Source organism: Macadamia integrifolia, chromosome 3 (genome assembly GCF_013358625.1).
Source record: "Macadamia integrifolia cultivar HAES 741 chromosome 3, SCU_Mint_v3, whole genome shotgun sequence".
NCBI classification, from domain to species: domain Eukaryota; kingdom Viridiplantae; phylum Streptophyta; class Magnoliopsida; order Proteales; family Proteaceae; genus Macadamia; species Macadamia integrifolia.
Genome location: NC_056559.1, coordinates 5280121 through 5293032, shown reverse-complemented (window position 1 = coordinate 5293032; position 12912 = coordinate 5280121). Strand labels below are relative to the sequence as shown.

The window sequence follows — 12912 nt, the reverse complement described above, 5'->3', positions numbered from 1 at the left end:
GGGTGTGACAGTTCACCCTTTTGCTTATCTTCCATTGTTTTGGCCTTCTGTACAATCTGGCCATATTCGGTCAAATCCAAGACTTCAAGCACTGACCCAATAGATGCTTTTAGGCCTTTTAGGAACCTTGCTGCCTTCTCTTCAGCTGTTCGCATATGCCTTGGGGCGAAATGGAACAAACTTTCAAATTGTTGCTGATATTCAAGAACAATTTTACCTCCTTGAGTTAAGGCCATGAACTCAGTCTCCTTCCGATCTCTGAAACTGCGCGGATAGTGGTTGTCCAAGAACAACTCCTTAAACTGCTCCCAAGTAGGTTCTGGATGAGCAGCCATTAATATGGGTTTGGAGGCTTGCCACCAAGAATTTGCCTCTTTCTTGAGTTGTAACCCAGCACAAATGAGCTTCTGGGCATCTGTGCACTCAAGCACCTCAAATATCTTCTCCAATTCTTGGATCCATTGATCCGGTTCTAAAGGATCACTCCCCACCTTAGAGAATACCGGTGGTAAGTTCCTCTTGAACGACTCTACCACCCTTGACGTATTACTCGTCGCTGGGAAGTTAGGAGCATAGGCAGGATAGTAGGCATAAGGATGAGGCATCCCATGCTGAGGAATACCGAATGGCGGGATTGGAGGTGTACCCACTTGTGGTCCCGTTCCCGACCCGACAGGTGGGTCTTGCGGAGTGTGTACCCGGGGAAGTTGACCCGGTTGAGAAAGATCCAACTGTTGTTGGATGGCAGTCATAAATGCTTGCTGTTTGCTGAAGCATTTGTTGTTGGAAAGCTTGTTGAGACTGCTGAATTATTGTAGCAACATCTCCCGGTGTAATGACCGGTGGAGGGTCTGGGAGTGCAGTCATAGGTGGGTCCCCATGTGCCCCACCCTGACCATGGGTCTCTGCAGGTGGTGGAGGTGAGGTATGCCTCACAGAACGGGCCCCTCTGGGATTTTGTGGTCGACCGACCCGTCGAGGACCCCGCGAGGTACCTCGGGCATTACTACCGGATCTAGTACGCACCATCGTATCCTTGTACCTGGAACATATCACACACCATATTGGTTAAACACCATAGACTGATTTAGGCACACAATCATATGCCATTACGTGTGGTGTTGTAGTGTATGATAGCCTGTAATTAATCATAGCTCAATTCCAAGATACAGGCAAAGTTCACAACATACATGCTAATGGTCCCACTCGACCATAGCCCATTGATCATAGGACTAATTTCCACCCTAAAACCAATGAAATCACAATAGGAGAAGAGAAGGGAAAAGAGAAAAAAAAAAAATTTTTTCAAAATTTTCAATTTTCCCTTCTGCCCAAACCGGTGGGATGAACCGGCGGGTAGGGACCCGCCGGTCCCAGCACCCCAAACCGGCGGGTGTCACCGGCGGGTAGGGACCCGCCGGTCTGACCCGCCGGTCTTGCCCGAGGTTAAAACACGAACAGGGCCAGAAAGGCCCTGTTTCGTCTGTCACTCTCACCCTCTCCTTTCTCTTACTTCCCTTTCCTCTTGGACGATTTTGGGAGTTTACCCGGCGCTTCCACTCGCGAGTCTACTCACCCACTCGACGCTTTAGAGAGGATTCAACTTGTCTTCATCCAAGTAAGTTCTTCTTCTTCTTCGTTTTCCAGAATTTCAAATTGGGTGAATTATTTGAATAGGATTTACTTTTTAGGCTTTCTTTCTCTATTTATCACCATAGAAAAGTATTATCATGTGTTTGTGATGATTCCACTGTGCTCATTTGTAGTTTATAGGATTCATCACTCTTTATTTGGAGAAAAACCCAAATTGATGCCCTAGGTTCCCAAATTTGGGGTTTCTTCAATCCTTACTGTTTTGTTCAAATTGACGACTCCTTTGTAATGCATTCCGCTTGTTTTACGCTAGACATGAGTTAGATTTCATTGAATCATCCATTATGCTTGAAATCCTCATGCATTTTCATGAAAATCCCTATTTTGGCATTGGTTTCCTTGATTTTCATCCATACTTGTACTCATGGAATTCCATAGTCCATTTGGGGCATATTCTTGCAATTCCATCATCCCATTACTATGGCATTTCATTCTAGACCTAGGGTTTCAAGCTTTCACTCCATTCTACTCCAATTTGCGCAATGGACTTGAATTTCCCCATTTCATTCATGCCTATTGCTTTTGCTGTCCTTTGCTGTCATTTTACTGTTTTGGCACGTTTCCATGCGTTGCCATCACCATATTTCATGTTATAAGTTTTCTATCCTTCCTAGATCGTTGCCGTTCCCATTTTGCAGAAATTGGGTTTTGGATTTCTCCTTCTTTAATGCTGCTGTCTTTTCTTACTGTACTAACCCAACCTTCTTTACTTATTGTCAGGATGTCTTCACGCACCGGCAGAGGACCATCTTCCTCTGGTGTTCGACGCAAGACCACCGCTTCTAAGCGGAAAAGTGCGAAGACCAGCACTTCAGCTCATCGCACAGGGAGACCTGCACCCGCTCAGTCTGACCCTTCAGACTACGATGAGGAGCACTTCACTAGTGCCGAGGCCGCAGCCAAATGGCCTATCTTCCTGAAGGGGCCAGTGTTGATGGAAAAGACCGTGGTAGTCGAGGACTTCCACAAGGCCCAGCTTCAGGAGAGGTTCTCAGCATTGGGCTGGGACACTATTCTTCAGGTGGACCGACCGTGCTACGATCAGCTCGTCCGTCGGTTTTATTGCAACCTGGAGGTGTCGTATCAGTACGGGGAACTCACTGTCAGCAGCCTAGTGAAGGGAGTGGATATCCAGCTGACGGTAGACACCCTGGCCAGTATTCTGGGCATATCGGCGGCGGGACACCGATACTACAGTCCCCCCAGGAGTAGGCCTCAGGGACCGTTCATGAGCATGGAGACACCGGACTTCATCTACGAGACCATCTGCGGCAGCAGCAGTCGCCCGGAGTCCGAGACATCTTTCTTCCCTGAGGTCCGTCTCTTCGCCCGACTGATCCAGTTCAACCTGCTCCCCAGGGGAGGTCATCGGAACCAGGTAGGTTTCATGGCGGCTTTTATAGCATTTTGTATTTTTACAGCCGCAGAGGGAGGCAGGGAGCACTTGTGCCTCCCCTATATCATCCTCAGAGCGATGGAGCACCATGCTTCCCACCCAGAGGACGGAGGATTCCCCTACGGCAGGATCCTCACCAGGATCTTCGAGTTCTTCAGGGTGGATCTGAGCGGAGAGGAGGGGAAGACTCCGGCTGATAGGTTCGATCGGAGCAACCTCTTGAAGATGGGTCTCCATACCCTCATGGATTCACCTCCGAGATCGGGAGCTCGGAGAGGTAGGGGTAAGAGGGCTGCCCCTGTAGAGGATGTCCTCATGGAGGAGGAGTCCAGTGAGGAGGACGAGGACTACGTTCCTCAGGACGAGGAGGCAGATTTGATGGGTGGCAGTATCCCTGAGGAGGTGCCTCAGGAGTCGAGAGGTACGGGCCCTAGTTCTTCCAGAGCTGCAGCCCCACCATATGGAGCCCCACCACCTGGGAGTGGTGACTACGACTATGAGGACAGGACAGCCTCCATGCGGGCCTTGCAGGATGGCCAGGTCCAGATACTGAGGCGGCTGGACGAGATTGCCTCACGGCAGATCACCTTGGAGGATTCCTTCCGTAGGCTGGGTCAGGACTTGGACACCAGGGCCACCGCCATCTCAGCAGATTATGGCCGGCTTAGGAGGGAGGTACAGGTGGTGAACGCGAGGTTCGATTATTAAGATCACCGCTTCGATGTTAACTCCAGGCCTCCAGCGAACGTGGTGATCATCGACGACGATGACGACGCCCAGTGAGGCTTAGCTTGCCCGCCCAGCTATTTATCCATTTTTCTCTTTTTGTAGACATTGTACCTTTCTTTATTCTCATTCCTTGTAATTGCGATGTAACTTGAATTTCATTTATGGAATGAAATATCTTTGGATATTGGACTATTATAATGTTTTCATATGTGGAGTTCCTGTGTGGTTTTGTGGTGATGTGACTTTTCTATTTGTGCTCTTTGTTATATTATTATCTGTTGTTTATCAGGTTTTGTGTAAAAATTTTTGGAAATCCCACTTTACGCCGTTATGTTGCCGAAATCTCGTCGAGATAGTACTTTATGGGTTATAGTACCCACCTAATTACCCTTTATCTACACTCACGCATGCCATGAATGCCACTTATAATATAACTCCATTTTTATACTTCCTTTCTTTGACTTTTAATCTTTAAAGCTTTTATATTTGCCCAACCCCATTTTCCTATTATAGAATCTACGGGATTCTAATGGTATGCTGTGAGTGAAGCAGAGCATCACGCTCTGATACCACCGTTTGTCACACCCCGTTCACCCTGAACCGGAGCGGTGACCGAGTTAACACCGGTTAACCCAAACCTGCCAGGATCATCAGATACTGTATTCCACCACAGCATACACACACTAACATCAATTCATCATATCAGCGGAAGACTAAGTTTTTACCTGTAAATAATTCTCATATACCTGATACCCAAATGGTGTTACCATAATTATATACATTTGGGCCCGAAGGCATGATATATATACACAAAAAGAATAAAGTTTGAATATCAAATATATACAGGAAATTATCAAAACATCAGAGTACACAGCCCGGCATCGGTATCAAGGCTGGAGCTCAGCTCGGCCTCAGAACCGCTGCCCCGCAACACAGCTCTCACACGCGCAGTCTACGCCGTGCTCAAACTCCTCAGGGGTCCACCAGTCCTCATCAGGAAACTCGACTGTGGGACCCACCCCCTGCTCCTCAGATGCATGACCTGCAAAATCATCTAAAAAGGGGTGTACACGTGGAATGAGCTCACTAGCTCAGTAAGTAGAGAGGTGGACCACACACAACAGTCCACACATCACAACACATCATATGCACTACATGCCATGCAAATCATTTTAGATCACATACACCTAATCAACATTACTAAGTCTTTGGTTTTAGTGCTACTACAACCACAGTGCGCGTATACTCCGGGTACGAGCCGCGAACTCCCTCCCGCGATACGCCCATAGGGCTGTTGGAGAAGGCCCCCCGTGAGTACTCGGAAAAATAAAGACAATGCCGTCCACCGGCTCTCAACAGAAATGTAAATAAATTAAATGACAGTGCTGACTCCAGCAATTTAAAAGCAGTACGATTGGCCCTCTTGAAATACCACCGGGGTTGCCGGCTGTCCTACACGACTCGCCGGGCGTAATGCCTAACCGCCACAGTGTCCGACAACCGCGACCCCTGCTTCCCCCCAAATGGCAACCCAACACCTCAACCCCTGTTGGGAAGGGTCGTAGCACGGGATGGTGAGAATCCTAATACCGCATGCTCCTATATGCAGTACGACTGCATAGTGCCACCGTGTCCCATACCACGGGCCACCAATGCATTCGTTTCCAAGCCGACCACGGCATCTAGTCTATCAAGGCATTATGCAACATGATGTACACATTCAACATATAACATCACATTCAATTTGCATTTGAAAAGTAAACATAGCATATATGCACATCAATGAGTGAAATGACTAATCTATATAGCGCATTCATGATGACATGACTAAATTAGATATAGTTATATGAATGCCAAACAAATGCCTTGAAACAAGGCCAAACGTCCTCTCTCCACTTACTTGTAGCGCACAAGGAGTCCCGCTCGGTACGGGTGAGATCCGGAGCGAATCGGGTAGGCTTTGGTGAACCTAACCAAATTGAGCGGGGTTAGTACTTCACCATTTTAGAATCAAAATTAATGAAATCCGACGTCAAAATCGTGTTTAGAACGTCGAAAGAAGGTCCCACGTCCGATTTGGGCTCGATCGGACCTAAAAATCACATTCTGACCACTCAGGTGGGTCACTCAGGTGGGTTGTCTACCCACCGGTCCTACCCGCCGGTTTTGGACCGGCGGGTATGGACCCGCCGGTAGGACCCGCCGGTCCTACCCGCCGGTTTGGCCAGAACCCCCCTGGTCCTCTCAGGTGGGTGCTCTCAGGCGGGTAGGGACCCGCCGGTTGTACCCGCCGGTTTTGGCGGAAAAACCCCAGTTTCTTCTCAACTTCCTCCATTCCTTGGGGACCCAAATAGGGCTTTTCTCAACCCATTCTTCACACCTTTAGAGTCCTATAGGATGGTTCTAGCTTAGATTTAAGTTAGATTCAAGTGAGGGGAACCATCTTACCTTCTTTGCTCAAGAATGACTTCAAACCCTCCAAATCACTTCCAACTCACAATGCTCCTTCTACCTTGTCAATATCTCTTCAAATCCTTCAAGATCAACACATAAATCATCTATTAAACCTTAGATTCATCATTTCAAAGGGTGTTTACAAGATCTTAAGAAACCATACTCGAATCAAGGGTTTAAAGCGTGGGTATGGTTAATGTTCATAAAACCCAACTTTTCTTACCTCCAACTGTAGATCTCGAGTTGAAGATTACTCTCCCGGCACCGGAATGGCAAGATCGAGCTTCGGCGCCACTGAAATCCTCCCTTTCTTCCTCTTCCTTTCTTCTTCCCTTTCTTTTTCTCTCTCCTCTTTACTTTTCTCACCAAACGTACGGGGGTAATAAATGGAAAGAAAAGAAGTCATAAAGCTTTATATACTATTCCTACTTAAGTGAATAGTGATGGATGGGTCACTCAGGTGGGTAGGTGTACCCACCTGTCATACCCACCCGAGAGTCAAAACCTGGGATTTTGACCGGGCTCGGACCTCGGCTCAAACCCCACCCCAGGCATACATTGTAGCCTACATATATATCTTAAAATACAGATATAATACCTGTTTTATCCGTACATAGCCTTATGGTAGGTGCACGTACACGGTTTGGGTACTCCCGTCTCTTCTGGCACTGGCTCGGACTTATCGGCCCAGCCGGTGTTTAAGGTCACCCGTGCCATCATAGCCCATAAGGAACCCGCTCTAACATCCTCTGGCTCGGTTCCTGCATGGTTAAACCGGTTCAACCGCGAAATCAGACCGGGTTTAAGAAGCGGAATATTACATTTAGTGTGCAGCAACTTTATCTTTTCATTTTTTTTTTTTTTTTTTTTTATATTACTTTGTAATGGCTAAAGCTCTCTTTGGTTTGATTTCTATTTGTATTTATTTGACTTATTTCTATTTTTACAAGTGTTTGGTATAATTTATAGCACTTATTTCTATTTATAATAAATCAGAATAAATCACAAATCACAAAAATCTCTCAAGCTATTTGTGATTTGTGGCAACATATCATTTATGTTGATTTTTGCTACCTTAAATGAGCACATGTGCTAAACTACTCAAAATCAATGGTAAATGGGTAACTTCAGTATGTTTTATACTTTTTCAATAAAAAACCCCAAATCCTATCATCTCTCTCGCTTGAAGCTCAAAGCTGAAGGTGAAAACTGAAACCTATTTTCTCGTTATATAATCTATTTTATAAATAATAACCAAACGCATACTATTTGTGGTCCATAATTTATTGTCACAAATAATTTCTAAAAAATAGTTAATAAATACAAATAGAAATCATACCAAAGCGAGCCTAAGAGTCCCTCACGGTTTTGATTAATGGATTGATTTAGTTTGTTTGGAATGAAAGAGGTTGTTACATCTCCTCTCTTCCATCCCCACTTTTTTTCTCCTATCTCCTCTCTCCTCTCTCCTCGCTTCTCGCTCTTTTCCCCCCCCCCTTTATTCCCCTGGTTTTTCTTTCTCTTTTCTCTCTCCTTTCTCACTCACCCACGATTCTGAAATTCTGTTCTTCTCTTCCTTACTCTTTCCCCCCACCAGCAGTTCTATCTACATTGGACCAACAATGGTAGTGTATCTGCCATACAGCTAGTAAAATTGAGCATGATACTCGTATAACTCCTGTCAATACAATTTTTTTTAAAAAAAAGAAAAAGAAAAATTAGTTTCCTTCTTTTATCCCACATTGCTGAAGGTACTCTTGTTATATTCCTGGAATTCAATAATGGAAGTGTCTGAACCATATATGTTTGTATGTATACATCCTCGTTGGAACACGTAATATTTGACATACGTAGGGCTCCAACCATTGGATGGGAGCCCTCCTACCCCCCCTGGGAATTTTCCATGGTCAAGTTTTGGGTCTCATTTTGTCGTATGGCCCAACTTAGGACTTTCACCCTTATATTTTCAACGGTTGAACTGAAGTTGCCCCAGAAGGTTTTTTTTTTTGCTTCCCTAAACTAATTTTCACAGCTTTATATCTCGATGTGGGAGAATCAAATTGTGATGAAATTTACAATACTTAGAGATGATGACATGGGCAATATCTGCACAAAATTTGAGTGCCAACAGAGCTTCTAGATGGCTGATATTTTGGTTTAGGAAAGCTTCCCTTGATGGGACCTAGAAAAGTTACTTTTCCCTAACACTAGTATTGTGCCGAAATCCATATATATATGTTTTTTTTTTGGATAGGTAGGGAGGGGAAGTAGATAACGGCCAGGAGGCTCGAACTCGAGACCTGCTGGTGAGCATGGGATTTTTAACTGCGCTAGGCAGTTGTTAAATTCAACCATATTGTTACCTCTTTTAAGAGCAAACCATATCTGAATTTATACTGTGCCTCGTTTTTCCTGTCCCCAAATTAGCTATGGCCCAACCTAAGAGATTAATTAGGTGGTTCCTCTTGACGGATTATTGTGACCATTTACACTCATTTGAATGGTTGAAAAGAAAGGTTCATTAAACCCAAAATAATGTTTAAATGAAATAGTAAAATCATCTTATTGTATTGATTTTTTTTTCTTTTTTTGGCATGGGAAATCTGTTGGAGTTTTCGTTTGAGCATGAGACATATTCTGAGTCGGTGGGAAACCAAGACCCATTTATGAGTCCTCTTGCTCCATTGAATTGGCTCCTACAGTTAAATCTATCCAACGACCTAAGTGGCTTTGACTGCAAGCTCCAACCTATGCACTATTATCATTAATTTCTGTTCTATTTGGCTTCATTTAATCTTATCCTTTATTCTGGACCTCTTTCTGCAGGAATGTATCAGATTCGGGAGGCAAACCAAATGGTTGAGGAGTTTATGCTTGCTGCTAATGTTTCAGTTGCAGAAAAAATTCTGAAACATTTTCCTCAATGTTCACTGCTAAGGTATTTGCATATCATTCTGATGAGTGTCAACTAGGGCCTCTGTTTCCTAAGGATTGGTCTTCATTTATAAATAGTAAATGCAGTTCAGTGCCGCAATAGGTTCTGCGTTTGGCAATCGAGTAGTTGCCATTCTCATCCAAAATCAAGTGCTATGATATGAAATATCACTTGATGCTGAGTCCAGGGCTGAAGGACCAATATATCTATCTTGTGCATGAATAATGCTTGAGAACTAGAACAACAGAGTTTTGGCTGCTTATAGTTTTCAAACTTGTGAGTTACATATTCATGCTTGGAAGAGGAAAATTTTGGAAATTTTGTCCAACATGCAATGGTGGAATAGGGCCTGCTTGCTTACAAGCTGTTACCCTTCCCTTCCATTATTTTTTCTCTTTATATCCTTCAGTTTCATGTAGAAAATCGAGACCCAGGGAAAGCATTAAATGCTCGGGTGTGAGCATGAAGCATCCCACATGTCTTTAACATAGGTTATAAGCCTCACAAAGACACTGTTAAAATAAATGGCCAACATAGATTTGGATATTCACATTTTGGAGAAGTCATAAACATCCAAAATCTTTCATACATGAGTCAAATATTGTGTATTTCATTCCCAAATATACAATTTGTTGATTTGTCATCCAGCTCTCACTTTCAAGTCTGAAGTGTTAGCATTTCGTTGACATCTAATAAATAATATTATCCTTGTAAAAGTGATCTAGAAATCAGGACAGATGATCCTCCACCTACTCCTCTACAATTTACTCTTGCAGTGAAGTTGTCCAACTTCCAAAATAGGGTCACATTATTTTTGGTATCAAGTTTGTGGCTCTTCCTATTTTATATGGTAACAAGTTAACAGCTCCCTTACCTCTTAGGTCAATTGTAAGATTTAGCGTGGGGTTGTGAATACCCCAATGCTAACATGCAGTCTTTTTTTTTTTGTAGTAAGCCCCCTTTGAACTTTTTTTTTTTTGGGGGGGGGGGGAGCTTCTTCCTACCTAATGCAGTGCTAACCTCAAACCAGTGATGTTCAATGGGAGATCAGAGTTTGACATGTGATATGGATTGGGTGTTTGAAAGATAAACCCTCCGAAAACAAAGGTTTTTAAAAGAAAATAGGATTTCTAGGTATTGAAAAGAAGCAGATACATTCTTGTGATATGGATTATACTTGTAAATTGTAATCCACTTCTTCATTGTTTATGAATCCTTTAGCCATGTGTAAGGGTTTTTTTTTTGGTGTGTGTGTGTTTGTGTGTGTATGTGTGTGTGTGTGTTTGTGTGTGTGTGTGTGTAAATGTTGTATGTCAATTTGAGAGTTCAATTCAATTAGATACCTTTGTATTGGCATCCGTATATATGATCACACATATGAACTATTATTCTAGCCATTATTGTACATTATCCCAATCCAAAGCAAGAGTAGACGTGTTAAGTAAGAAAAACTATGAAAATGAACAATTCAGATCATAGTGCATGGGATTGGATCGGGGATCAGTCACCCTGGAAATCAATACTATATCGATATGGATTGACAATCTGGTTTCACCCTTGGTTTTCTTTAAAAAACAGTTTGTTTCATAGTATTACCTCTAGTTGTACCATTACACTGATATGGCCAGGTATCGATATTGGCTGATTCAAGACTGGCCCCTTGAACCATGATTCAGATCTATCTTGTGATTTCAAGCACAAATAATTATCCAAAAAAAAAAAAACCATATATTGATATTCCATCATGTGACAAGTGTTAGGGACTTGGGTAGATATCCTGCTAGAAATTCGGAGTATTGAATTTTATGACAAAATGCTGTTGAGAATGTTGTGAGATCATGTGATGCCATTGTTACATAATATATTATGCACGAGGCGTGCGAAACTTATTTTTTATTATATAATCTATTTTGTCTAGTAGCAACCAAACGATTGATTATAGCCCATAATCTATTACCATAATTAATTATTCATAAATAGATAATAAATATAGAATATAAACTATGCCAAAGAGAGCCTAAGTCACATTAAGTCATAAAAAATCAACATTTAGAGAAATGTTCTTGTTCTCTAGTAAGTTTGATTGGTCAGATGATTTTATTTTTACAGAAGACTTTTTGTATTAGTTAGAGCACAAAATCAGCTGTACAACAAGTCTAAGATTACTTAAATGTAAGTTGTAATGACAAAATTATGCTTCGGTCAGACTTATTTTAAAATGCTCGGATGTTGTTAGAATCTTTTAAATGGAAATAATTTTATGGATATCAAAACAAAAGATTATTTACCACACTTTTGGTTTTTAACAATGTTTTACCATGATAATATTTATAAAATTTTCACAATTGAGAAAAAACCCAAGCATTTAAAAGTTAAAAATTGCCCATACAACAAAAAATCCAGTTTTTGTACTTGGACAGGAGGATTGATTTTTTTATCCTTTTGGAATTTAATTTTAAACTATTTTTATTGGATTCAAATACGGGGGGTATTTGTTTATTTATGAATAATATCTTAAGTAAACATAAATAAGTGTTGTGCCTTGCACTAAGGTGCAGTAGCCCAGACCCCAACTGCACTGCTTGGATGCCTTGGCAACTATGGAAACAACACTTAAAATTTCATGCAAACAATCGTAGCATGATAGAGTTTGATCACCTGGACTCCATACTGGTTCACCGTCCTGTTCTCAGTATTGAGGTTGAGGACAACCTCAATTTAGATTATTTCTAACTCCTTTCTTAGTTTCCAAAATTGACCCTCCCTACCTCTCTTATTCTTCTTGCTCCTTTGATTTTCATTCCAACTTTATCCCTATGCAATAATTACTATTTTCTTTTGTGTCCTTAGCCCTTTTGTTTACCAAGTGTCCCCTTGAAGAATCTGGTTAATTATGAGATTGCGATTACCCTCTTATAAGTGGGCTATATTTCTTTGGGTGGGCCTATGGCAATGCCAAACACGGTTTTCAAACTCCAAGATTGCATCACTCAATTTATAACTTCAATGAAATCAGAAAAATAGGAAACCCCCTCTGTAGGGTAGGGGGAGAATCCCTTACAACCTAAATCTTCTTTAAAATGGAAACTATTATAGAACTTCAACAAATAGAAACTATGGCTGGATTGTGGTATATATATCTAATGTTTCTAGAAAACTACTAAGATAAAGAATACAACTTCCTAAAATAGAAATTAACATCAATCCCGTATAGACCATAAATCCTATTTGGGCTTGTATAATTGGCCCATTACTGTGGTAAACCTAAAAAATACTAAGTCCATGGCCCATATGACCCTTTGGACACTCAAAATTAAACATATTGGTCCATTCTTAATCCAGGCCAATGGCCTGGGTTACTGATGGTCTTCTTTTTCTTTTGAACTGCATCACTACCCTACCAGTATCCAATTCTTCTGTGAAGTGAACAATATTGATATCATTTGAAAATGAGTAGTTCAGATAGAATTGAACTTTCGATTGATCCGGATACTTGGGATCCTATGGATGAAGACATGGTCTTTTTAACCACTTATAGCTCTTGAATACATGTGCAGGCGTCATCCAAGTCCTACCAAGGAGATGCTGGAACCATTGCTGCGTACAGCTGCTGCTATTGGTCTCATTTTGGATGTATCATCATCAAAAGCATTGGCTGATTCTCTTGATCGCGCTGTGGTAAGATTGTCTATTCCCATGTGTTTTAACTTCAGGCAGAGCTAACCTGTTTATACGGTTATCATAA

At 42.2% G+C, this 12912-nt stretch overlaps 1 protein-coding gene across 1 annotated transcript in view; it reads left to right on the top strand.

Moving 5' to 3' along the window:
• LOC122074132 (exosome complex exonuclease RRP44 homolog A) overlaps positions 1-12912 on the top strand; it is a 29431-nt gene that overhangs the window by 13815 nt on the left and 2704 nt on the right. Inside the window, exons 17-18 of the mRNA XM_042638993.1 lie at positions 9059-9170; positions 12725-12845. Of these exons, the coding sequence (XP_042494927.1) occupies positions 9059-9170; positions 12725-12845 (233 nt within the window). The remainder of the gene's footprint in view (positions 1-9058; positions 9171-12724; positions 12846-12912) is intronic.